This window comes from Mesocricetus auratus, unplaced genomic scaffold, assembly GCF_017639785.1.
Source record: "Mesocricetus auratus isolate SY011 unplaced genomic scaffold, BCM_Maur_2.0 Super-Scaffold_100676, whole genome shotgun sequence".
In the NCBI taxonomy this organism is placed as follows: Eukaryota; Metazoa; Chordata; class Mammalia; order Rodentia; family Cricetidae; genus Mesocricetus; species Mesocricetus auratus.
In genome coordinates this window covers 6527185-6554593 of record NW_024429266.1, presented here as the reverse complement: position 1 = coordinate 6554593, position 27409 = coordinate 6527185, and the positions used below count along the sequence as shown (strand labels likewise).

Sequence of the window (27409 nt, the reverse complement as noted above, 5' to 3'; positions counted from 1 at the left end):
TAAAAGCCAGGTAGTAGGCGGCAGCCCTAGACTGATGGTCCTGAGTTATGATCCAAGTCCAAGAAATGTGCTGCCGTTAACTAGTTACTCTCAGGTCATAATCAATTCTGTTCCACAATTGGAAATGGAATACACTGAGTCCTCAGGAAGACAAAAGCATTAAAACTGTAGGTATATATTGATGCAGATGACAGGCCTGAATTAATTCATAACAATACATTCATTAAAGGAAATAGTCCAGATTGAATTGTCTGTTGTTTAAGGGTAGCTCTCTGCTCTGATTTGGTGATACCAAAAGTGTGTAGAAGAACCAGGAGTCCAAGGGGATGGGAGCTGTAAGAACAAAATAATTTGCAAGCTTGCCAAAACGCAAAAACCAATTTCCGCTGCTTTAAAAAAAAAAAAGAAAGCTCTAATGATCAGTGGCTTTCAATCAAATTAAGCCATCAGTTTGAAAACGAAAGTGGAACCACAGGTATAATTTATATGTTTATTGCTGTTGGTTCACAATGGTGATTGAGGATTAGCTATGGAGAACATGTTAATGTCCCACAACTGAAAAGGCACAGAGGAATGACCATACCTGTGATATGTCGCCTATTTCTACTGTTACTGATAAACCCAAAACATGGGTTTGATCCAAGTCCCAACTCTTGTAACTTCAAAAGCTGTATAGTGTGAAATTAGGACACAGACTCAATATAACCTTATCAGTGAACTAGGAAACAGACACGCCCCATCAGCAGTATAGTGCATGCACAGACACTCATTTTCATGAATTATGCTCATATCAAACACTGTTCAGCCTACAGACTTTCTCTACTTACAGTGCTTATTGCCACATGTATATGTGGTGTGTGTGTGTGTGCATGTATTGTGTATGTGTGTGCATGCGTGTGTGTGTGAATGTGTATGTGGTGTGAGTGTGTGTGTGTGTGTGTGCGCGCGTGCGCGTGCGTGTGAATGTGTGTATTGGGCTGTATAGGGTTCCTGCTCCTAGGTGAATTCTTTACAAATTATTTTCCTTTTGTTTCTTTCCAAACAGTTTTATTTTAAAATGTGAATTAGTTTTTGAAACTCCAAAGCAAAAGGGGGAAGGGAAGCAAATCCTTGTCTTGTGAAAACAATTATTGTCCTTATTTTTTTATTTATTCATTTTTGGGTTAATTTAGTCTGGCTAAAATTACATACATATTCATGTTTCTTAATAAGAACAAAGCTTTACTCTTAGTTATTTTCCATAAATTTGTTCTCATAAGCACTTGATAGACACCCACTCTTACTCTTAGAAGGAAATTTCAGACCAGCCATGAACTCTGCTTTCAGGTCTGTAGTTTATTAACTCTTTCCCCCAAAGTATAAATGCTTCTCTACCAGATAGTGGTAAAATTACATCTGCTGTCTTCTTAAAATTCAGATGAGAGCAAGGATACGTATATGGGAAGATTTGCGGGAGTAAAGGAAGGGAGAAATAATTATAATCTCAAAAAGAAAAGAAAAAAATTAGAGTTGGCCACATATTGTAGTAAAAATATAGAATATTTATCTATTCCTAAATGCACCAGACAGTTTTTTATTGTTTAATGTTATTGTTTTAAGGATATGAATCCTTCAGTGAAGATGCCCATGGAGGCTAAGACCTCACATCTATCTCCCTGGAGTTAGAGTCATAGGCTTTAACTTAGAACTCACATTACATGGGTGCTGGGAACTAAACAGGGATCACCTGCAAGAGCAGTAAATGTTCGTAACTGCTAAACCATCTCTCTAACTCTTGACTGGAGTTTGAAAAATGTAATTCACATTTGGTTCTAAGCATTGATTAGAAACAGCATTATTGACTGTGAAATAGACCATACTTCTTTCAAAATATGATGGGACTCAGAATTCTCCAGAATACATGTCTATTTTAAAATTAAATACAATTATTTCTCTCTTCAATTTACTGTGGATGCATGTGAGATTTATAATGTTTAGTTTATGCTGAGGTACCGAGAATATGATATTGTTCATTAAACGCTCATTCATCACACAGGTGTGGTTGGAGAATAGATATGGAACTTTCAAGCATGATAAATTGTCATTTTAATGTGATGGGGGAACTAATTGAGGAGGGGTTGAAAGCCCCACTTACCTAGGCAATCATCTTGTATAAATAGAAGTTGACATAGATATATGATTGCTCTTAATAGATGCTCCCTAAATAGTAAGAACGACTTCTGTCCTTTTTCCATAGATGTGTGTTAAGCTTTATTTAAGATAAAACATCAACTATTGTTTTCATTTTTAAAGTTCAGTTAAATACCCATGACAAACATTACTTTAGCACTCTTAAGTTTCCAAATATCTTGTTTCGTTTTTTAATTTTATGTCATTTCAAAGTCTTAGAAAGCCTATAGTGACCAGGAAGTCCCAGAGGTGAGTTTAATAGCACCAGAAGAAAAAAAAAAGAAATCACTGTAAGGATTTAAATTCTTAGAAAGAGTATCACTATAGCCATTAACTGTCTGAACACTTTTATGTTTTATTCACGAGAAATAGAATATTGTTATTTGCTGAATGTCACTGTAAAGAAAATACCTTCTTAGGTCTAAAAGCTTCATTCATACATGTTGTATTGGATTTTCCCTGAGGCTTGGAGAACTTATGAGATGTGGGCTTGATTTTGTGAGAACTTTTAACTAGAGTGTGGGGTAACTTCTGATAGTATGCATGACTATTGACAAACATCAATTGCAACAATGTTAGCTATAAATATCACATCCTCGTTTTGAGAATGTCTCCTCAAATACTGAGGTTTTTTTTCTCCAATTTAGTAAGTAAATATACTTGTACTTATTAACTCACTGTGTATTTGACTTCTTGATTTCAAATACACTATTTGCAATATTGGATTCTAAACTGAAATCACTCCAATTCATTGTCTGTTAAATAAATAATATTTTATTCCAATTTAGTTAAAAAGAATTCAATTTAGAGAGAAGTCTACATTAGTGCAATTCTTTATTAAAAGTTTTAGGCTGCACTTTAGAGTGTGTTGCTAGCTTGCTAAATGGAATTTAACATAAATTTGAAAAGCTTATTCTATATTCATTTTATATTTCTTCCTGTCTCATCCTTGAGAAAAATAGAAAGTAGTGTTCTTTTTTTAGATGCTTTTACTCTCTATTCTTGGGGCTCCTATCACATGCAACCTTTTTTTTTCTTATTTTAGGGTCACAGACATTGGTAAATAAACAATCTCATCTTATTTGAATGAATGATTAAAAAGATTTCAAACATCTTTATCTTCATTATGATTTTCAAAGGGTTTTTTACATGATTACTTGGTACCAGGAGATCTGGGCTTTTAATATGATGCCGGCAATTGGTAATGCTAATATTTCCCCAGTACACGCTGATATCCTTCAGTTATACCCTCAAAAGAAGGTAAACCCCACAGTCAAATCAAATACGCAGGGAGTTACAACTCACTTTTTCCCCTCTTCAATACCACAAACAGTGCAAGTCTAGCTTCCTTTCTACTGACATGACTAATACCAATAACAAAAGCAGCTTAGGGGAGGAACTGGCAGGCTTCAGTCCATCATTGAGGGGGGTCAAAGCAAGGATTCAAACAGTGACTTGAAGCAGAAACCATCTAGGAAGGCTGCTTGCCAGCGCACTCACTCAAGTTCATGTTAACTTTCCTTAAGAACCAGGTTCACATGCTTAGAGATGGTCCCGCCCACAGCGGGCTTGGTCCACCTGCATCAGTAAGCCAAGGTGACACAAAGATCCTTTAAAGGCTTAAGCTGGGGGGAGGGCTCAAGGGGACAGTGCTGTCCTTTCTAGGATCCTGACTCTCTGTTCCCTGGACCCACATAAAAACTGGTCAGCTGGTCATGATGGAGTGGTGTGCATGTGTAACTTCATGCTGGATAAATGTGGTTCATCCATACATCGATTTCTAGAGCCCACAGGCAGAGGTGTGGTGGTCCAGCCAGTCAGGGAGCTCTACATTCACTGATAGGTCGAGGAAAACCACCTGATGTAGGCCTCTTCTCTCTCACGCTTGCACACACAGATGCACATGCAACAGCATGCATAGGTGCACACACATATACATATGCATATATCACACCCACACACACAAATGAGTTAAAGGAACAGTAAGACATTTTAAATTATTTCTTGTGAATTATTTAAAATCCGGAATAATAAAAACAGTCCCCCCACAACAGTATGTAGGTTTATGTAAAACCATTTTAGAAAGAGCTAACTTGATTGCTCATAAAGCAATATGATATTTACATTTAGCTAAATTAATTAGACAAATGGGGGAATCAATGAATGAGGGTGAGAACAGCTTTTATGCCAACTCCATCCCCCAGCTCTGCTCTCAACTTTAGGATAAGCTTAAAAGCATGAATAAACCAAGACATGGAGGCATTTAAAACTTTTGAAAAAATACAAGTGTTATACTTTTTCCAGTCTTAAGCCTGGTGGACCAGTGCTCTCTTGATCTGCCTTCTGGTTCCTTGGGTTCAATTTCATGGTCTTTCATTTCCAAGGCCAACAGGGATTCCATGGGCTGAGAGGCAGTCATGAAGGCCCAGTGGCTGGAGCAGAGGCCTCTTTTTGCCCAACAGTGACCTTTGTGATGGATTAGGACACTGATGCAGCTTCCGGAGTGGGGGTGCAGGTGTCCCTTGTAGTTCTCTTTGTAGCAGCAAAATTGAGTGCCTCAGAAAAAAGTGAATGTCTAAAATCTGTTCTTGAGCAGAATCAGGGGTTTCTGTTGTAGAAGCCCATGTTGCAGGACCAACAGAGGCTGTGAAGGAACTACTTCTTTCAGTAGAAATTCAAGGATGTCTCCTGTCTTTTGCTACACACACACACACACACACACACACACACACACATATGCACACCCACACTAATCCTGGCTGCACTGGTTCTGATGTTATCTGAGTACAGGAAATGTCCAAATATCCAGTGTGTCTTTTTTTTTTTTTTTTTTTTTTTTTTTTTGGTTTTTACGAGACAGGGTTTCTCTGTGTTGTTTTGGAGGCTATCGGTCCAGCCCGGCCTCAAACTCACAGAGATCCGCCTGCCTCTGCCTCCCGAGTGCTGGGATTAAAGGCGTGCGCCACCAACGCCCGGCTCTATCCGGTGTGTCTTATGCCTTATGGAAAGACTCATGTACAATTATGTGATGTGTTATTTTTGCATAAGGAAATGTTTCATAAGTGCCTTCATATACTTGAAAATAGTACAAACATGAGTTTTCCCCCTTCTTTCAATGCTTCACTTCTCTTAAAAGGAACACTTGAACTTTGAAAGTTCAGTGCCCTTCCTATGCTGCTGTCACTGACCATCACGTGTCCTGTGATTCAAGGTTATTCCAGCAACACCTTCTACTCCTTTGTACCTAATGATTCACAAGCCCACAGGAAACACTGTCAATTCCCAAGTTCCAGTTCTTGAAAAAAAAAAACCAAAAAACAAAACTATTTTATTGTGTGTATGTGAGTATTTGCCTGCATGCACGAACGTGCACCATGTGCGTGCCTGGTGCCTTCAGAGGACAGCAGAGGGCATCAGACCTGCTGTAGGCAGCTAGAGTTGCCAATGGTTATGAGCAGCCGTATGGGTTCTGTGAACTGAACATGGAGCCAACTCTCTACACCAGTCTCCATCTCACCAGCCCTAAAGGCAGCGCCTCCTTCCTCATGTGAGTGTTGGAAAAGTCCACAGTGCAGTCCTACTGTTCTGAGCCTGGAAGTCCTCTCCCTGCAATGCAAGAAGGGCCACCAACTGACTGTCATCGATCCCTTTGTAGAGCCCAGTGGCGATGGATGTCTGAGACACCAGGAACTGACCTGCAGTTCCAACCTATTTCTCTGGAAAGACACTTAACTCTTTGTGTCCCTTCAGACGAGCATGATGGGCTCTCAGGGTGTGTGTTCTTCCCTCGTCCCCAAGTATGGAGCTTCCCTTTCCCAGCATGTCACTGAGTAAACATGATGAATAGATTTAAGAAAGTACTTGTCACTATTCTCTATAAATGGCTGCAGGGACTTCCAAAGTGAATCTCTGTAAGAGAGCTTGTTTGGACCAAAACATGTCAGCGTTTTTAACTGACAGGTGCTAGGGTGGTGTCTGATCAAACTTATAACCTTGTTAGAAATGAGTTCTAATGAAAACCCTTTTCTGTTGACGTTGGACTGAAAGCCTACTAAATGAGATTTTAAAGTTAGAGTTTTGTGTTGTAGTCTATTAGGACAGCTTGAGCAATTGGGTCATTTAATTTGCACTTTTACATAATGAGGGAATAAGTGAAATTCAAGGATAATTTCTAAATCGCTACCAACATATAATGTGATTAGTTTAAACAACCAGTTGTCACACTTGGCTTCCATTAGGGAAGTTCCAGCCGTTGGCTTCTAACTCCACAGACATCAGAAGTTATAAACAGCAACCTGGCAGCCCAAAGGCTACGTCATCAGCTAGAAATGCATGAGCAATTCCGTGTTGATAGCTTTATGGAAAGAAGCAGAATGACTACTACTTTTTGATCTATCTATCTATCTATCATCTATATCACCTATCTATTATCTATCAATCATCTATCTATCTATCATCTAGAGAGAGAGAGGCTCTTTACAAGTGAACATTTCTTAGACATACTTGATCAGGCCATGAAATTATTAGAACAGAAAGAAAAATAAATAGTATTGTATTGATTGGAAACGTTTGCTCATCATAATCTATATGTGCATATCTCTGTGTATACAGTAGTTGCTTTTACTATGTGTATTTGTGCATCTCTGTGTATACAGTAGTTCCCCTAACCTGAAGAGTACACTGCAATCTAAAAATAGTGAATGGAAGATTCTGGAAATAAAGAACTGTTACGTTTTAAACTTTTGTCCCTTCGGATGAGCATGATGGACTCTCAGAGTGTCTGTTCCCTCTTCCCCAAGTGTGGAGCTTCCCTTTCCCATCACCACCAAGCTGCAGTCAGCTGACTAAGGCCTTAACTGGAGTGCCACAGTCACCGAGCACTTGTGCTCAGGTCCCTTATTTTTCTTAATAACGTGCCGAGCTCATAAGAGGGGCGATGCCTATAGCATGGGTGTGCTGCAGAGATCCTGGATATTTCCTCCTTCTGTGATTCAGGAAGTGGTAAAGCCTGCTGAAGTGACCAAGGCGTGTGGTAAGAAGGAACCTTGCTCTCACCTCAAACAAAAACTTAGAGGCACCTTATATGGGAGCTCAGTGAAAATGGAAAGGGCCACGTGTGTGTGTGTGTGTGTGTGTGTGTGTGTGTGTGTGCTGTGTGTAATCGCCATATAGAGTACAGTCCTTTCTGGGCTGTCAACTTTTAGCCATAATCTTGGAACATGCCCCCATGGTTATTGGGTGTGTGTACACATCTATACACACAACCTGGATTTCTGATCAACTGTCCATGATGAGATGCAACCTTTATCTTTGGGATGTATTTAATAGAAAATGCCATATTTCATACCTGCTTTTCATCCTGCAGATTAGGTGCTGTTGAGTTCAGTGACAGAGCTCTCTCCAGTCATCATGCGGCTTTTAGAGTACCCACTACGTGGTCGTCTTCTGTATACCTACGCCCAGTCAGTCCGTATGTCTTTTGCTTAGCTTAACCCAGATGTGCAGCAAACCTGGGGCTGTCTGTAATCTCCTAGTTTCAGCCTCCCCCTCCATGTGCAGTGGACATTGATCTTTTCCTAATGCAGCAATAAGCTGCAAGCATTTTTCAAACGGGTATTTTATTTGCTCTATTATCGGTGAGAACAAAGGGAAATGCATTTGGCCAAGGTCAGTGTGAGAGGCACTAAGGCCCGTGCCAGCAAGCCTTCTGCTGTCGGCTTCACTAACATTGTCCATTTGGCTCCAATCTTCCCTGATTGAGGATACAAAGTATGTTATGTACCCAGCTGCCCAGGCACTTGTCAGACTCCAAGTCTGTGGGTCACTTCCATCTTCTTAAGTACTTCATTCATAGACTCTCAGAGCTGGAAGAGGGCTTGCCACGTGGTCCTATTCATTCATCTGTTTCCAGGCAGGAAGGCAATAAAAGTGTCTTGGGAAGAGAATGTTTTTTTTCATTTGTCAAATTCCCTGAGTCCAGGGATGCCTGGTCTTTCCTGTTTCACTTTCAATATCTTCTAAATATAATTCTCATGTGGAGATCTGACTCAGGCCCCCTTAGCAGATCAACTCCTGTTTCCTTTTTACAGTGTTTGTGAAGAATGGTGAAATAGTAAACTGTGACATTCCGCCTTCCAACCAACTCCTTTTCCCCCTTCTTTTTGTGTTTACTTCATTTTGTGACCTCAAGTCTTCCTATCTTAAAGTATAATACACTAGCACCCTAAGGAAAACAGCAAGTGAGGACTACAGAATTGCAAAGAGATTCATATATTTTTGTGTGTACATTCTAACTGGACAAATACAAAATGAATCAACCAAGAAGATAAAAACAACTGATTAATAAATGATACGTAAATGTATTTTTTCGCCTTTTCAGTGTTTTTGAGTCTTCCTTCAGAATAAGTGTGTGATCAACATGACATTCACTAATGTTAATATACAGTCAAAACATGCAGAAAAATCATTTGACTGTATTTTTAATCCCTTAATCCAATTTCAAATAGTGTGTGGAATTCAGCTGAATATACATGACAGTAAAGTGTATTCAAGTCTGTTTTGGGACCCGGCTATGTTTCAGATACACAGAGGAGAACACTTGACCAATAGGACAGACTAAGAAAAATGGTTTGGAAAACAACAGGGATTTTCCGTGGGAAATTCTAGCTCTCCCTGCATACAATACTGACAGCTGGGGCTTTGGCTCACAACATCTGGCCTTGAGCTGCCTCATGACCAGACGAAAGTGTTTGCTCTGTTCTTTGTTCTTGCTAGAACCTAAAGCCTGCTCCCCATATCATGGGTCCTTTGAATGAAGTCCTGTGACAAATACCCAAAGAACATCTGTCAAGAAAGTCCCTGCTTGATACAATGGACTCCTCCTGGGGTCTCAGGTGTTTACACTCTGCACATACCACAAGTGTTTTCCACACCAGTCCAGAAGCTCCACTCAAAATCCAAGGTACTTCTAAATACCCGCTGAAGCACTTAAAGGCAGGTTCCCCTTTCCTACTTCCCCCCATTCCTCCATCCCTCTCTGCCTGTCTCCCCTGCTTCCTTTCCCCCTCCTCCCTTTCTCCTCCTCTCCTCTTCTCTTTCTCTGTCCCTCAGGTGTTGTGGGATGCACGGAGGCTTGGTTTGAACTTGACATCTTCCTGCCTTAACCTCCCAAATGCTGAGAACTTTGACCCGTGCCACCATGCCCAACCTAAATGCTCACCTTAAAGCATATGGACTTTGCAGATATGGGTGTTTTTGGCAAGACTGTAATGTGTAGTCTTCCTGCCAGCCGCCTGGGTCCCGAGCTGTCTCAGTCCCCAGATATTACATGAAACACTATATTAATTATGAAGCTGTTGGCCGTTTGGTATGGTTTCTTGTCAGCTAGCTCTGACTTTATTATTAACCCATAACTGCTAATCTGAGTATTTCCACGTGGTCTTCTCTTACTGGAGAAAAAGGTCCGGACCTCTTACTTCTACTCATTCTTCATCGTGACTAACTGTGCCTCTGTTTCCCAGAATCCTCCTCAACTTCTAGTCCCGCCTATCTTGTTTCCCTATTGGCCAACAGTGCTTTATTAATCAACCAGTAGGGCAACATATACACAGAAGGACTTCCCCCATCACAGGACATTTAGTTTTATTGTTTAGATTTATTTATATCTAAGTCTTTCACTTATCTCTAACATTTTATGACAATTAAGATTGAATCTGAAATCATGTCTTATTAAGACCTGGATACTCATTTAGCATGTAAAAGCATAATGCCTCCTTGTGTGCATTTCATCTGTGTCAAGCAAACTGAATTTTTAGCTATTTATTGAAAGCAGATAGATTCCACAAATATATAAGTGATCAAAAGATAATTAATGGGAATGAGCTGCATTGGAAACACGGCTTGTTTAGTGCGTGACATTTTTATTTATTGATATATATGTACATATGTGTGTGATTTTTAATTATTACTATGTCTCACAATTCTCCTACCCTGATCTTAAGTCCCTCAACAGCAAAATCAGTCAAATTTTGGGGAGGGAAACATATATAATTTGGTGTCTTGGAGTGTTTACTAGAAACTGCCCATCTTTGTAGACAAGGCTGCCTCTAGCAAAGGGTGCCCCCTGGTTCCTGTGTACTTTTCTTCTCAGTTCTGAATTACAGCACAGCCTATACCTTTTGTAATCCTTCCTGTCTCTCTTTCCTCTCTGCTAACTCCCCTCAGAAATATCCAACCTCTTCTTGGTAATGGAGAGGGATTGGCAGTGGCCTGTCTGTCTAGGGTCTCAGTGGACACTGTTATCTTTCTCCAGTAACATGCCTTAGAGCATCTCTTTGTCTCCATTTCAGAATTCTTTCATTATTTTCCTTTCTTTTCCACTGAAGAGCTAACAACGGGTTCTTGAAACCCCACTCCCATCCTCCTCTATGAGCAGGATAACTGTGGTTCACAACCCAGCACCTTGATTGTTATCTTTGTACCTAGTTTATCTTTCTGTGGTATCGAGTTTAACTTTGCCTTTAAGATTTGACTCAACATCATTTTCATGCTTTCGTTTGCTGGGTATTCCCACGAGGTTCTGGGAATTATTTACTATTATTGTCATGTTAAACTTCTTGCTGCCAATGTTACAAGAGAGTAGAAATATTCCATTGTGCCACAAGAAATCTGACACTCCTATGACATTTGGGAATGTGTGTGTTAACATTACATAGACATTTAATTACTATTTAACTGATTTTTCTTCTATATTTTATGTATTGGGTAGAATTTCCATTACACAGAACCAGAGATTATAGAACATTTCTTGATACATTTTGTGGTAGATTTTACTTTGTTATCTATCTATCTATCTATCTATCTATCTATCTATCTATCTATCTATCTATCTATCTATCTTCTATATATCATCTATCATCTACTATCTATCAGCTCTATCATCTATCTATCTACCTATCTATCATCTATCTATATGTCTCTAACAAGGACTCATATAGGCCAATATAGCCTTAACTTAGTGGATATAATTTTCATTACACAGGACCCGAAAATCTAAACCATATATCGATATACTTTGTGGTAGATTTTTACTTTGTTGTCTGTTTATCTGTCTATCCATCCATCAAACAGGGACCCATATAGGCCAAGCTAGCCTTGAACTTACCATAGAATGATTTTGAACTTCTGATACTTTTGTCTACACAGCTGGAAAGGCTAAGAGTCATCCTAGTCTGCGCCGTTTCTTCTTTCCACTGACCCGTATGACCCCACACGCAAAACAACCCTTCACCTCTGCAGTGCCTCTGCCCTGGTTTGTGTAGTGTGGGTGTTACGCGTGGGACTTCATGAACAGCACCCAGCCCCGGACCAGGTGCACTGCGCCCTGAATCTCCAGATTTGCTCTGTTTTACCTTGGCAGATTCCAATGGCCACCAGATAAATATTTTTAAGCATTAGGCTTCTCTAAGTTGCCTGAAGCTGGTTCTCCAGTTTCTGCTAATGTTACTTGAGTATCTTTGACAAATCGCATAAAGGTTGTCTTCTGAGAATTTCTGTGAGTTTATCTTCCAGCTTTATAAGTCTTAGCTGGGTTGTCCGTGTCATCTGGGTTCCTGTCCCCTTTATAGAACCCAGTGCCCTCCAGACTGTTGCTGTCCTGCTCTGTCACATATTTCAAAAAACAAAACAAAGCAAAACAAAAAAAAAACACTCGAAAAAACCCAAAAAACAAACAAAACAACAAGATGCAAAACTAAAAGCCAACACATCTGTGTACCCACGTCCATGTTCTGTTATTATTTGATTCCTACTGTATTCCACCAATTCAGTGAGAAAAAAGGGTCAGAGCTTAGCTCTGCCATGCATAAACTGGTTGATTCCCTGTGCCTTGTGCGTTCCAGTCATTGCTCCCCACCTCCTGCAGAGTGGGCTCACTGGACCTCTGCACTGTGAGGAGCACCGCTGCTGTGTGAAAACGTACTCCTTCTAACATCACCCTTCTTGTGGATTAGTGCAATCTCAGTTTTGGATGGACCCATCCTATTCCGTGTTTGTGCCCATTACCTCATAGCTTTATTGGCAGGAAATGGTCATTTCTAAAAGTACAAAGTGCTATCAGCCTTAACTGAGATAAAATATACTTTGACAGACTACATACACTACAGTAATATGAAATTTTAAGATAAAAAGGAAAGGCCAGCTTGTTCCACATGGTGAGTTTCAGACTAGCCTATGCTACATAATGAAAGCCTTTCATAGAAAGAAAGAGAGACTGGTGTGGCCATTAGTGAATTCACCTGCAATCTGAGTTGCTGCTGGGTGCGGCCAAGCTTCAGCCTCAGCGAGAGACCCAGCATCAAGGGGATAAGGTGGAGACTGAGAGAGACCTCTGGAATGCTCTACAGCCTCCGAGCACAAGTATGCCCCTCCCAACCATATATGTGCCCACAGCACAAATTACACATGCACACCAGAAAAAGAAACCCGCAGAAGTAAGAGGAAGATTTTCTTCTGTTCTTTAAAGACAGCCCCTATGTTTAGCAAGTGCGGGCCAAGCGAGTGTGCCCGCCCCTGACAGGCGAGGAAGAAACGGTGCCTTTTGAACAGGAGATTTCTCTAATTACACTGGGGAGGTGATAATGGTAGGTATTGCATGTTTAATGCAATGTTCTGGATGCCCCTTTCTCTTCTTGCCTTTTACTTCCCCCTTCACAGAAACCTCAGCCTGGGCAGAAATAAAAGGCTCAACGCTTGTCGGTGTTAGTTTATAGATAGCTGTTTAAAAATAATGAGATATCGGGTATTGTGAGGCTCAGGGCTGTCTTGCCAGACTCATTTATTTCCACTCAGCTTTTGTCAGAGTTGCAGACAGAAGTCATTCAATTAAAAACGTGTCACCTGTTGCAGGTGACCTAATTTGTACTTGTATGTGTCATGGGTTGGGCGTCCATGCTTCACACAAGAAACTTCCCCTTGGCTAAGGAAACATTTCCCCTGTGAGACATCTTGTGGATACTGACTTCAAATCCATGCCCTTTGCAGCTGGGCTTCAATCTAGGGTATAAGTTTGGTGCAAGAGCCCTAGATAGAGTCAGCCAAGAGCTGTGCGCTCCCCCTCGGGGATCTAGAGATCAAGGGGCTCCTTTGGGGGGGGGTTCCTATGTGCGTTAGCCCACATGTGCGTTTTGGATGCACACAGAAGGGTACGCAGTTTCCTAGCAAGCTTTCCATTTTAGTCTTCCAGATGGCTGTTGGGGAGGCCAGCAGGAAGGATTGCCCCCTGTTTATTGTTCATGTATCTAGAGGACAAGAAAGCTTTAATGTGAGCCCTGACTCTTTACCTCTTTAAGGGACTAAAGTCTCTCTGTCTCTCCCTCTCTGTTTACCTTTCAGTCCCTTTGAAATCTTTGTTTCTTACATCATCTCAAATCACAGTGTTTCGACTCACGGATGGAGCCATTTCCCACACTCCTGTCTTGTGGGTCTGATATTCTAGCCCAAGTGACAACAGTCATCTGCCACCACACAGTGGAATATGCGCCATCGATGGTGTCATTGGGAACTGTAAAATTTGGCTGCCATGTCCCTTGGCTTCTGTGCCTCTGGCAAAGCCAGACCTGTGGAATTGGCAATGCCCTTTCCATGAGGAATGAGGAACATGGGGAATTTATGAATAACTCACTTTGCCTCAGAAGAAAAGAATAGCTTCAATTTTTAAAAACCATCATCGCTGGATATGTTCACAGCTGTGGACTCAGACATTTAGCTGAGTCACCAGGACTGGGACTGAATGGAGGAAGTCGTGTTCCTTCTGCTGACACCGTGCTCCCTCTCAAGGTCTAGGCATTCTCCCTAGTGCTCACACCGGAACCTGATTCTTACACATCTCAGTTTTCCCATCTGTAAAATGGGACAAGAATTGCAAGTGCCTCGTGGGGTTACTTTGAGGGTATGTGTGCTAACACATATAAAACTCAGTTCACCTGGGTGAGTGTTTAGCGCTTAACAAGCTCTTGGGAAGTGGTAGAGGCTAGGGGCTGCCTTGCCTTCCGTTTCTTTCAGAACACAGGTATGGACTGACTCACTGAGTTAACTTGTAGGCAGTGCATGCTAAGAGGAGGCACCAGGAGGCAGGCTGTTAAAGCAGGGACAAAGGGACTCAATCTCAAGGCCATATGTAACAGCATTGCTGTCTACTTTGAGAGGATGATGACAGTTAAAAAAACCATCCAGAGTTGGTTTGTCACATTGTCCTACACGGTCTTCAAGCAGTTGATTGGTTGGCTTTCCCTGCAGTATCTGTGTGCACATACAAAAATTTCCACCCATCCTCCCCACACCATGACGCCTAGAAACATTCGGAGCTGCCTGGATTTTGTCCACAAGGAGAACCCAACAGAAGCTGCCATGGACGTTCCCAGAACTGGGCTAGACTCGGCCAGTCCTTCCAGCCTCTGGCTGTAGCTCCAGCAAGAGAGTTTCCTCTATGCTCTGTGTAGATGCTTCCCGCATCAGGCACCTGCAGAGGGATTCAGGGTATGTCACATGGCATCCTCATAGAGGAGAGGAGAGAGGTCCTCTAAGCAGCACATGAAGCATACAGCAACAGGGTACCAGAAAGTGCAGGAGAGGGTCAGGGTTCCAGATTGTATAGGGGAGGCTCAGGGATCTAGAGAGAACAGGGGAGAGTCAGAGTACCAGAGAGCATAGGGGAGGGTCAGAGTTCCAGAGAGTGCAGGAGAGGGTCAGGGTTACAGACTGTATAGAGGAGAGTCAGGGATCCAGATAGAACAGGGGAGAGTCAGGGTTCCAGACAGTATAGAGGAGGGCCAGGGTTCTAGAGAGTGCAGGAGAGGGTCAGGGTTCCACAGAATACAGGGGAGGGTCAGGGTTCCAGAGAGTATAGGGGAGGGTCAGGGTTCCAGAGAGTATAGGGGAGAGTCAGGGTTCCAGAGAGTATAGGGGAGAGTCAGGGTTCCAGACTGTATAGGGGAGGGTCAGGGTTCCAGACTGTATAGGGGAGAGTCAGGGTTCCACAGAATACAGGGGAGAGTCAGGGATCCAGAGTATAGGGGAGAGTCAGGGTTCCACAGAATACAGGGGAGAGTCGGGGATCCAGAGTATAGGGGAGGGCCAGGGTTCCACAGAATACAGGGGAGAGTCGGGGATCCAGAGTATAGGGGAGGGCCAGGGTTCCAGACTGTATAGGGGAGGGTCAGGGTTCCAGAGCATAGGGGAGAGTCAGGGTTCCACAGAACACAGGGGAGAGTCAGGGTTCCAGATTATAGGGGAGAGTCAGGGTTCCAGATTATAGGGGAGGGTCAGGGTTCCAGAGCATAGGGGAGAGTCAGGGTTCCACAGAATACAGGGGAGAGTCAGGGTTCCAGAGTATAGGGGAGAGTCAGGGTTCCAGAGAGTATAGGGGAGGGTCAGGGTTCCACAGACTACAGGGGAGAGTCGGGGACCCAGAGTATAGGGAGGGCCCATGACTTCAAAAGTTCGGCTTTCTCATGGCCCTCCCTGACTCCACTGTGGTCCACGTTAGTTAACATTTACCAAACACAACTGGTTGTTTAATATTCTTAAGTGATCATTTCAAAATTATTTGGATTTAATGTGATCATTTGTTTCTTTCTTCTTAAGTGTTCTGGGAACTTACCCTTAATGTCTTTTAGTAAACTTTTACTTTGGAACAGCACAATAAATGTCTTAACTTTAAATTAGAAAAGTAGGTGAGGGTATTCTTAATAATTCCCCAAAGGCAAAGAATATATATGAAATCCATCTGGCTTTATGTGACTAAAATAGTGAAAGTTATCTTACACTTTGACTATATAATATCATGAAAATTTGCATTTGGACGTAACATGCTGGCTTAGCATGAGCCCACCCAGGTGACCTTGGCTTGACCCCTTTGCTTTGTTTAGGGGTTATTCCCTCCACAGCATTTTTCCTTCTTGCTCTACCCTTACTCTTTCCATTTTGTAAATTTGGACGGTGTGTACAATTTGTGACTGCCTAGTGGCGTGCGGGCTTTGGAGAAGCCTTGTGAAATGTTCTGGTAGGTAGGAAATGCCAACTATTAAATTATTTTATTTATTTATCTATTTTTTAAAAAGATAATGCTGGTCTCTCCTTGAGCAGACAATCTAGTCACCTTAATTAATATCAAAATTCTGTCACACATGCTATTTCATGGGCACCTTATGTTTTTAGGGGCAAAAAACCCTCGTTTTATTTTTTCAAAAGTATTCTACAAGTAGAGTCTAAGGAGAAATTGTTTATTTAAAACTATAGAAGTGTAGAAAACAGGCATGATATTTTCAGTGGAAAGTTTTGAATCTGTCAGTGTTTGGTTCTAACTAACCTAGCTCTCCCAATTACTGATTATAAATATTATTTATTTTTTTTCTAAAATGGTTTGCAACTTTTAAACACAGCGGGTTAACTCGCAAGTATTAATTCTCTGCTTCGCAATGGACAGATTATAGCTGACCTTGAGGAAAATATATTTGTTTATTTAGTTACTGTCTGTTTGTTTTTGTTTTTGTTGAGACTGGGACTCACTTTGTTTCCCAGTCTGGGGTATGAAGTGAGATCATGTCTCAAAAGAAATGAAACCAAAAGTTAAATTCTGTTATTTTCACTCAGATGACTGAGCACACCAGTTGTCAATAGTCTAAGGCAAAGAGGCCTTTGTGCTTCTGCCTGGAAGTGTGTTTGTGTTATGATCCGGGTGGGAAGGGACCCTCTCTCCTTGGTCAGAGTTTTGTCCCGGTGTAAAGGAATAAGCTGATGGGTGGTGTAGTGCATTGTCAAGACGTTTGGAGCTATCGCTGGTTGGATCGTCCTTTAAGCCTCCCTGTGAGTGTAGGGAGCTACAGGAAGTCGTCAGGATGATAGTCACTGTCCCTCCAGGGGTGCCCAAAAGGCCAGCTTCCCCAGGTTTGGAAGCAAAGTTAAAAGGCAGCAGTAGATATATTTTACTTTGTTCGAAATGCCTGAAAAGTTTAACATTTGCCTGCTTTTGACTGGGAATGAATTTGCACCTGAATACATTATTATGATCTTTTAAAACATTTTATTGACTTCAGAAAAATTTGCTATTAATTGTTATCCAAACTTGGCAGGGGCGCTGCTCTGCATATCGAGTCTGCCAGGTTTAATATAGAGGATTATTAATCTCTTGCTTTATGGGTATTGACATCTAGTCTCCCTGCCCCCACCCTACACTGTCATATAAGTAAAACTCACAAGTCATAAAAGAATTCTTTGTCCAATTGATTTTCATTTTATAAAGACAGTAAAAGCCTGGGGGTACTTGGGACTGTCTTGACCATGTGAGAGCTGGGCGCCTGTGTGGGTGGATGAACCACATAGCAGCCTGCATGTCGCAGGTGTATGGGATGTAAACTACCTCCCTGCCAGGATGAGAAGGGATGGAAATCAGAGTCCTGTGGCTCACAGGCAGAAAGTCCATTTCCAAAACCGAAAGGAGCGTGCCTAGCGGTGGTGGTTAGCACACTGCTTAGAGAGTGTGTCTGTACAAATACAAGACATGCCCGAGCAGGAGACGTGTGTATGTGTGTGTGTGTGTGTGTGTGTGTGTGTGTGTGTTTACATGTGAGAATAATCAATAAGCATTTTGTTTCAGGACCACATTTTTCTTCATAGGTCTAACCAGTGTAGCTAAGAAGGACCACCATATGATGTACATACTACCCACCCACTTCCACATATGTAAAAGGGGTGTCTACACAATGGGACTATGCTCAATGTTTTATTTCAAGGTCCAGCTGGAGGCAATACAGACACACACCGCGCATCATAGCCCTGAAAGACAAGTTCTTGTGTGTGGTGTATGTGTGTCCATATTTTCCTATGTATGTGCATTCACCTATGAAAGGCACATGTACAGACCAGGAGTCAATGTCCAATGTTATTCCTCAGCCACCTTCTATCTTAGTAAGAGGGCAGGAGTCAGTGTCCAATGTCATTCCTCAGTCACATTCTATCTTAGTATTTGATCCAGGGTTTTTATTGAACCTGGAGCTCAATGATGTGGCTAGGATGGCTGGCCACTGAGCCCTGGACTCCTCCAGTCCCTGCCACTGAGCACTGGGTTACAGGTGTGTAATGTCACACTCAGGTCTGTCTCTGAGCACTGGAGTTACAGGTGTGTGTTGTCATACTCAGGTCTGTCTCTGAGCACTGGGTTACAAGTATGTGCTGTTACACTAAGGTCTGTCTCTGAGCACTGGGTTGCAGGTGTGTATTATCACACTCAGCTCTGTCTCTGAGCACTGGGGTTACAGGTATGTAATGTCACACTCAGGTCTGTCTCTGAGCACTGGGGTTACAGGTGTGTATTGTCACACTTATGTCTGTCTCTGATCACTGGGGTTACAGGTGTGTAATGTCACACTCAGGTCTGTCTCTGAGCACTGGGTTACAGGTGTGCACTGTCACACTTATGTCTGTCTCTGAGCACTGGGTTTCAGGTGTGTAATGTCACACTCAACTTTTTGCATGGGATCTAGGAGTCCAACTCAAGCTTTAGTAATAACCACATTAGTGGCTAAGCTGTCTGTGTAGTTCTTGAATTACTTCATTCTCAGAAACGGACAAGCTTTGGGCTGCTGAGATGGTACAGGTAGTAAAATCACTTGCTATCAAGCCAGACAACCTGAGATCCATGGCCAGGATCCACATGATGGAAGGAGAGAACCAACTCTTAAGTTGCCCTCTGATTTCCACATTTATACACAAGCACTTATGTCCTTATAAGGTAAATACATAAAAATACCATAGGTTTAAACAATTCCTCAGCTATGTGTACAACTACACGGGAAATATGAATTCTCTGATGATCACTGAAAGAATATTCGGGGACCCATACAGTAGATCCAAGCAACCCAAGCTTATTCTCCAGGCTATTTTGTTCTAACAGTTTTAGAGATGGCTAAAGTGTTCTCTCATTTTTACTTCTGTCTTCATGCCATAGTCTCCCTCCACCCCTGCCTTCTCTTACTACCTGTAATAATAACAGATTAAATGTCCTCCCCTGGTTCAAGTTAGTGGACAGACATCAAGGCTATCCCTAATGTTTCCTGCATCTCAGATGGATTGAAAAGAGACCACCTCACATAAACTGGAAAAATCTTGAATAAAGGTTTGAAGAGAAAATTATGAGAAAATAAAGCTTAATAAGCAGGGAAACTTCAGTAAATGTTGATACAATGACAAAGCCAGGATGGACCGATTAGAAGAAAGAAGATAGGATTCTGTGGATGTGAAGTGCTTTGAAAACCATCATTAAACATGCAGGGTGGGAGGAGAGATAGTTGAGTGTTAGATTTGGCATTCTTACCTTCTGGAAAACTCTTTCTATCCCATTTGAACAGCCCTGCCCACTCTTCATTTTCTCGTTAGTGTACCAACATGTAGATAACATTTTCTTTAGGGAATGTATTGGTATTTTAATACAGAACTGTCTTAGCCTGCGTCAATCCCACCTTCCCAAGTCTGCAGGTAGAGCTCTTTATCATATTCAGTCCCATGAGTGCAACAGAGGAGGGTTGTATATTTCTGCATCTTTCTGTTGACTGGATGCCACACATGGAGCCTTCAGGAGTGATGGAAGGTGAGGTACAGAATACCAATGTCTATCTTGAGAAACTTTTACACTACAACAAAAGAGAAACTTCTTTGAATTGATGTCTACGGAAGTGTGCCTTTGCCCTGATGTACAAATGGCGACTTTGATAGCTTGGTAGAAAATGCCTTTTAAGTTTCCTAGTCATTGATAGCCATATTTTCTAAACATTGACAATTCTGATTTAACTTCTTTTTTTTAACCCTCTCTGTAACACTGTCCATTCTCAGTTCTGCTATCTGTCTCCTTAGCACTCCTGGGAGATGCAGTTGATGTGTTTGACTGTTCTGAGGTAACCACCTGAACAGTAAGCCAGTGTCTGTCTCTGTCCACAGGGGTACGTCTTGACAGAGTACGTGGGGGTCGACAGAAGTACAAGCGCAGAATAGATGCTGAGAACAGCCCATACCTGAACCCTCAGCTGGTGCAGCCAGCCAAAAAGCCATGTAAGTACAACAGATGTGCCTGGCTTCCCAGACACAGAATCCTCCCAGTTGGCACCGTATATACTAACGTTGGCATGCCCATCTCTACTGACTCCAAGAAGTCAGTAGAGACCATGTACTCTATCTTCAGAGATTTTCTGTAAAGAGAACGTCAACCCAGCTCATGGACTTTTTCTTTTAAAGATATCTATGATGGTTCCCTGCTCTCCCTGTTTGTGCCTAGTCATCTTGTAGAAGCATAAGCACATTAATGCACAGCTTATATAGTGTGAATTTTACATTTACTGGTTGTCTTTATTTGCAGAGGTACATAAAATGGATCATACTGTGATCATTAGTTCATTGGAGCTGTTAGTTTCAGATTTCACAAGAAAGTGACTTTTGTAGTTTTCCCTAACTAAATGAGTTTGGCTGCTCAACCTCCCAATGAAAATACATTAGGGGCCTCATTAATTTGGAGCTATATAAGGTTAACACAGTAGCTGGCAATAGATTAAAATGAGAATGGGACCTACTAATAATGAGCATAGGTTGGTGGTTCCATCTCAGGTGCCCTTATGGGCATTATAAATTGCTTTTAAAGAGCCCATGATTTTATGATACCAGGTTGCAATTTAAAAGGATGGCTGGTGCATAGCTAAAATGCAAACCCTATTCTCTTTGTCATTAACTAAAAGGGGCTGGAGTGTAGATTGTGGCAATAACTGGATCCCATTTTCTGAGAAATCAGTTAATAGCTACAGTGCCGCCAAGCTAGCAATCTCGATGTTTATGCCTGGCATTCAGAAGAGAACCTAGAAGGTGGTCCGGCGGCAACAATGCACGCATGTAGCTGTCTTTGTCACAGAAGCCACAAGAACTCTCGCTTCTACAACAGTTCAAGAGAAGGCCAGGCTGTTGGATCTGCCTTCAACTCAACTTCCAGTTGCAATTCTCCAGGCGGGGTCAGTGCTGGGCACCATCCGTGCCAGCATCTGGGCCCCTGTTAAATAAATAAAGCAGACCCTGAACTGTAAATGAAAGGACGTTTTCAGCTGTATTAAAGGAAAAGCAGCCCATTTTACATAAAATTAAAGTGTAAGTGAACATATGGCATAGTTTCTTTTTGCCTTTCCAGAAAACATTATGTTGATTATACCTTCAATTGTCCAATCTGGCAAGCCCTCCTCAGCCCGCAAAGCGGTTTGGCATTCTGCAGATACGATCTAGGAGTGCATTAAGCAGATTTTGCACATTATAATTAAAAACTTTCTGATAATACAATAAAATGCAATAAACACTAATGCTTAATTTCATTAGTGTTTCTTGATTCAATAATATCTGGATTGCCCATTTCTCATTTCCTTTAAGCACACATTGACCTAAACCATTGATAATTTCCTCTACGGAAAGAAAAAAAAAAAAGAGCACTGGGCCATTTGTCAATCAACACGGCACAGGAACATCTATCGTTTTCTGTGTAAACGTGAAAAATTGGGAAGTGGCTTGTCAAGTACCTCTAAGAAGATTACAGCAATTGCAAGGTGCTTCATTCGTCTGAGATAAAGAGGACTCCTAATGAATCGTTACTCATTATCTAGAGGCCGTTGTGTTAATTTTCCTTAGTCCATCCAATTAGTGTGTTTTTGTAACAAACATTTATAAAACTTAATTTTCAGATCCTGTCAGATAGGCATCAGGGGACACTATGGGCTTTGTGGGAAGGTGGCTGGGGAGATTTCTGCACCCCTGGCTGTTTGTTTGTTTACTACAAAGGCCTAAGAATGAAAATTGGGTTGTATTGATTCTAATTAGGGAAACATTAAATAAGACTTACCCGGAAACAGTGCTGTTGGCTATTCTATTTGCTGAATGATGGGAATGGCCAGGCTTCTGCTGAATTGCTCTGACCTGCAAGTCAAGAAGCCGTGACTTGGATAAAACAGGGTGTATGTTTTCCCCTGTGTGAAAAAAATAAATCTAGAATCACAGCTTCCTTTGGATGCACACTTGTGTCCTTGACTGATGCGTATTCTTCTAGTCCTGAGATTCTAGCTTCTTCGGAGGAACAAAAAAATCAAGACCTCTCCCTGCAGAACCAGAAATACAAGGTGTTACTTTCATGGTGTGTAAAATGTAAAATAAAAAGCATCACTCTTTTTAAGTCATGTAAGCTTAAAAAAAAAAAGAAGAAGAAGAACCTAGAAACAGTGGTGTTTGGGAGTATTTCTACCCAAATATTAATAATAATGTCTAGGACTGGTGATGGTTTTAAATAAATATATTTCCTGTGTCTATATCAGTACACTTTAAAATACAATTTCGGGGTTGCCTGCACAAGACATGAACAAAACCAAAGTAGTCAACATTTTAGTATATACATATTTTTTTTCAAAAAGTGCTAGGTACCTCTTTTATAAATCTTTTCCTTACTTATCAGTCCAAAAGAATACCATGTATCACTTGGGCTTGAAGGAGTTAAAAACAGAGCAGAAGGCAAATGTGTAACGAACGCACTTGAAACTTCCCTCTGTGCAAAACTTGCCCCTAGACTCCCGATTTTCTAGAAAGATATTACCTAGGACTCTTAAATATGTGAATTGGTTTTTGCCCATTTGTATCTCCTCACATAGGAGAGAAAAATCACATCTAAAGCTACATGGAGAAATTGAAAACCAGGCCAACGAGAAAAATCACTCTGTTAGCCAAGCTTTACAGCCCGTCCATAAACCCTCACATGCCCCTGAGCAGTAAAACACATCCGAAGGGAAGCTTTCCATTTGTCTCTAGTGTTGACTTTATGAAGATTTCAAAAGCATAGATCACAAATTTCAGACAGATAAATCTGAAGCAGAGAATGAGCTGAGGACAACAGATGAAGGTAGAAGATTAAAGAATAAGGTGCTTGGAGGAGAAAATGCTGTACCGTATAAGCAGGGTCGTTTTTATGGGTGCAGATATTAGCTGTATTTGGAGGGTTGGCTTGGTACATAGGGAAAGGGGGTGGGGAAGGAGGGCAACTCCTATTTAATGCATCCCAAGGAGATAGAGTTATATAGTGAGTAATTCATCCTAGCAGAAGGGCTCTGACCTTTGGCTCTTCTTTAAAAGAATTAAAACAATTAATGACTTTTGGGCCTACTAAGAGTACGGACATTCATGGCTCTTTGCTTTCTGCATTAGGCCATATTTCACTGTTTTCCAGCAGGCTTTTATTTTGAAACTGTTGTGTGCTTTTTAATCTGCTTCACCAGATCCCACTTAAAAATCAGAGAGCAAACCTAACTTCTCTTAGCTGTTTGCTATAAAAATGCTCATGGCGGGACCAAGTCTTCCTTCTAGAAAGCCAGGCAAAGAAAGAGATGCTTTCTGTCATGAACAGGGACTTCTTTCTTGCTGTGAATTTTCCTACACACTGCTTAAGGCACACAGAGTGAGCCGTAATGGAGCATGTATGTTTTATTGGAGGCTGGTACAATTATTTTCCAAAACACAGACTACCTTAGGGTTTGTTAAAGTGGGTGATTATGTTAGTGATCATGTAGTTCTCCGGTTTGACCCCACAGATAACAAGATTGTCTCGCATTTGTTGGTGGCTGAACCAGAGAAGATCTATGCCATGCCTGACCCTACTGTTCCTGACAGTGACATCAAAGCCCTCACGACTCTCTGTGACTTGGCTGACCGAGAGCTGGTGGTTATCATTGGATGGGCAAAACATATTCCAGGTAAGTTCTCTGAAAACTCAAAAGAAACGCAAAGACTGCCTCCAGGTTTGTATGCACCATAGGAGAAAATGTACCTTTTTCTTGTGGGACTATTTCTTAACCATCACTCTGTTGTTTACACTGAATTCAGTATTTACAGTCTTGATACCGAGCATTATATAGTGATAACCATCCTACCTATGCACTGATTTGAAGTCTCTTCACCATTCATTTCACATTTGAGGGCACTAGCTGTCCCCATTAAATAAAGAACGCACAACCCATAAAACCATTTCATGGTTTTATTGATAATTCTTATCTTCTTCCTGATGAAGATAATTCTGTATTTTTCACTTTAAAATACTGCCGGGCACTGGTGGCAAACACCTTTAATCCCAGCACTCGGGAAGCAGAGGTAGGCGGATCTCTGTGAGTTCGAGGCCAGCCTGGTCTACAGAACAAGTTCCAGGACAGCCTCCAAAACAATACAGAGAAACCCTGTCTTGAAAAATCAAAAAATATTATTTTCAGCTGTAGGCTAATGTACCCCTTTGCTTCTAAGAATCATCCATCTTGTTCTTTATCATATATATTTACATTGGTTTTCTCTTTATGATCACAAATTTTACATCAGTTTGCAATTAGATATTTATGGTGAACCTAAATACAAAATGAAATGCTAGACTAAGATGGTAGATTTTCCCATTTGCTGATTTCAAGTTCGTGTTTTATTACATTTCTTTTTTTTTTTTGACCCATTCTATAATACAAGATGTATACCTGGCCACATATTTTGAAAATGTTAGTATTGTGTCTGAACTTGATTTCATTTCTTTGGACTTTCATTTTCAAAGAGTTCAAAAAAAAGTTTTCAAATGACAAGGAATGTTTTTCTGGCACACACAGCTACCTTATTTCTGTCTTCTTAAACTAGTTTGTCTTTATGCTTTGAATGCTACAGTAATTTCTTTAATCAAATTGATGGAAGTCCCTTTCCCAGCCCACACTGAAACCAATTTATTGGTCATGATACGCCAGCCATGTCGCTAACAGTCGTAACGAACTGCCAGGCAGTATAGCGGTGAAGCTAATTTGAAGTCATTAGGTGTGCAGCGTTCAGGCAACAATTTGTTACAGTGGTTAGGGACACAGCTGACATTTCTGAATAGCTTTGTTCAGGGCAGTTCTAGATGAGACCAAGCAAATTGTAAACTAATTTAAACATCACTCTGTATTATACCAGCTACTTTGTCTTACACTGTTTGCTAATAAAGCTCTCCAAATTAAGTCAGAACTAGTTAGTTAAATGGGTAACTCGAATGTATGCTTTGGAGAGCACCCACACAAGAATAACAACATCTGAAAGAATACGGTGTGGTCCGGTGGCTACACAATGTTGTATTTAGATTACAATCACACCTATATGGGTTGCCTAAAAGGATGTCTGGAGGAAGAAATTTGTAAAGTATCAGATGCATACGTGTGGTGAACCAGCCCTTGGGAGCCTGAGACTGGAGGGTTAGCCTTGGCTGTGGGAGGAAAACCTATCACAGGGAAGGAAAACCAGATTTGTCTGGATTGTAAATGCAAATTTAGTCAGAAAGAAGGTGGTTGGGTTACAGCAGAGAAACAACACTAACCATTTCTTAAAATGTGTCCTATGGACACATGTTTAGACGATCAACATAGATCATACATGTGCTATGCTGTTGTTGTATATACCTCTGTATGCATTTTTTCTATCTTAATGTTTTTAATTTAAGTAAACTTACATTACTTCCCCCCTTCACCCTTAGCCCTTCTCAATTTTCCTCCTTTGATCTCTTCCTGTGATTCCTGACTTTCAAGTACATACGCACATACACACACATGCACTTACATGTATATTAAATGTAATTATTCTAATCCATGATTTCTCATCGTGGCACTACAAATATTTGGCACTAGAAAATTCTGCTGTAGCTGGCTTTTCTGTTTATTATGGGATGCTTGATGACATCCTCAGCTTCTACCCATTAGATGCCAGTAGTGCCCTTAACAAACAGAAATGTCCTCCAACACTACCGTGTGATGCCTGGGGACAATTCACACCACGCTGCCTACCCCAGCCCTCCCCACTGAGACCCACAGCCCAATCTAGGATATTTGTTCTCTTCTATTCAAAGACAGAGAGATTTGTGGCAAAGAGAAATACAAGCACTCCTATAAGTTCACAGATGTTTCTAAAAACCTCAAAAACACATTCAAAGCCAGCATGACTCTTAATACCAATGCCAAGACCCAGGACTAGACAGGTTAAGATAGGACAAGTACCACAGTTTGGAGTAGCCTGGACTACATCATGTATTTCAGACCAGTCTGTTTTAAGAGTAAGACTGTGTTTCAAAAACAATAGCATGTTTATGGAAGCAAGCAAATGCTCCCCAGCAACCATGTAAAAAACAGACATGGTGGCACATGTCTGTTATCCGTGGAATGTGGAGACAAGGGGGTCTTGGGAAATTGGTCACTAGTCTGTCTAACTAAACCAATGGGCTTCAGTTTCAATGGGAGATCCTACCTTAAAAAAACGGTGGAAAACCAAGAAGGAAAACACTCGGCATTGCCCTCTGGCTTCCGTGGCCCTGCCATAAACACAAACAAACAAACAACAGCAGTGTGAATCCTGCCATCATGATGCCAGATAACCTATCATTCCCGTGAGCTCTGCTCCAGTCTCCCCGAGTTAAGAGATTTATTAAGGCAATATTTTGATACCATCCAGGATTGTCACAATAAAGACCAGCTATAAAAAAAAATAGCAACTCCCCCCAAGCCCCGTGGTTAGGAAAGGTCAGAGGTGACTTTGCAGCCCTGATTGTGCATCTAAGTGGAGATGAAGTCTTACAAAACAATGTGCTGGAGTCGAGGCCTGGGCGACTTCAGCGAAGACGGTAACTTTAAATAACTCTGAGTAGCGCTGCTTCCAGTGCTGGAAACAATGAGCATAAGATACGTGCTCGGCCATAAGACTCAGCTTCACACTGGTGGGGGCTGACATCGTCTCTCCAGAGTGAATGGAGAAGCGGTCACTGTGGAGTGATACCTCGGGGCTCTCATTTTCCTAATGCCCAGAAGGCACTTCAGATGGTACCAAAGGCAACCTTAGCTTTTGAGAAGGGGATTTGAAAAACAAAACAAAAAAGTCTTTCTAGGTAATTTTTTTATTTTCGTTTTTTACAATATGCATGCAGGAGGCCCCATGGCATCAAGGCTTGCCTGAGTTCAAGGGCATCTGCGAACCACACACATCCTCACGTGGAGCAGTGGATGGGGGGGGGTAGAGTCAAAGAGAGCCACATGCCTGTTGATAAAAGTAAAATTGCGTTCTCCATAGGGAGCCCGTCTTACTAAGTGAGTAGGGAGTCAGGTTACAGCTAGAAGTGAACTGACACTCCCCTTTGGTCTTAACTTCA

At 41.5% G+C, this 27409-nt stretch overlaps 1 protein-coding gene across 8 annotated transcripts in view; it reads left to right on the top strand.

Annotated features, from left to right (window-relative positions):
- Esrrg (estrogen related receptor gamma) overlaps window positions 1–27409 on the top strand; it is a 604577-nt gene that overhangs the window by 518322 nt on the left and 58846 nt on the right. For all 8 annotated transcript variants that reach the window (XM_040737769.1, XM_040737767.1, XM_040737765.1 and 5 more), the window contains 2 exons: window positions 20158–20268; window positions 23814–23975. In XM_040737769.1, the coding sequence (XP_040593703.1) occupies window positions 20158–20268; window positions 23814–23975 (273 nt within the window). The remainder of the gene's footprint in view (window positions 1–20157; window positions 20269–23813; window positions 23976–27409) is intronic.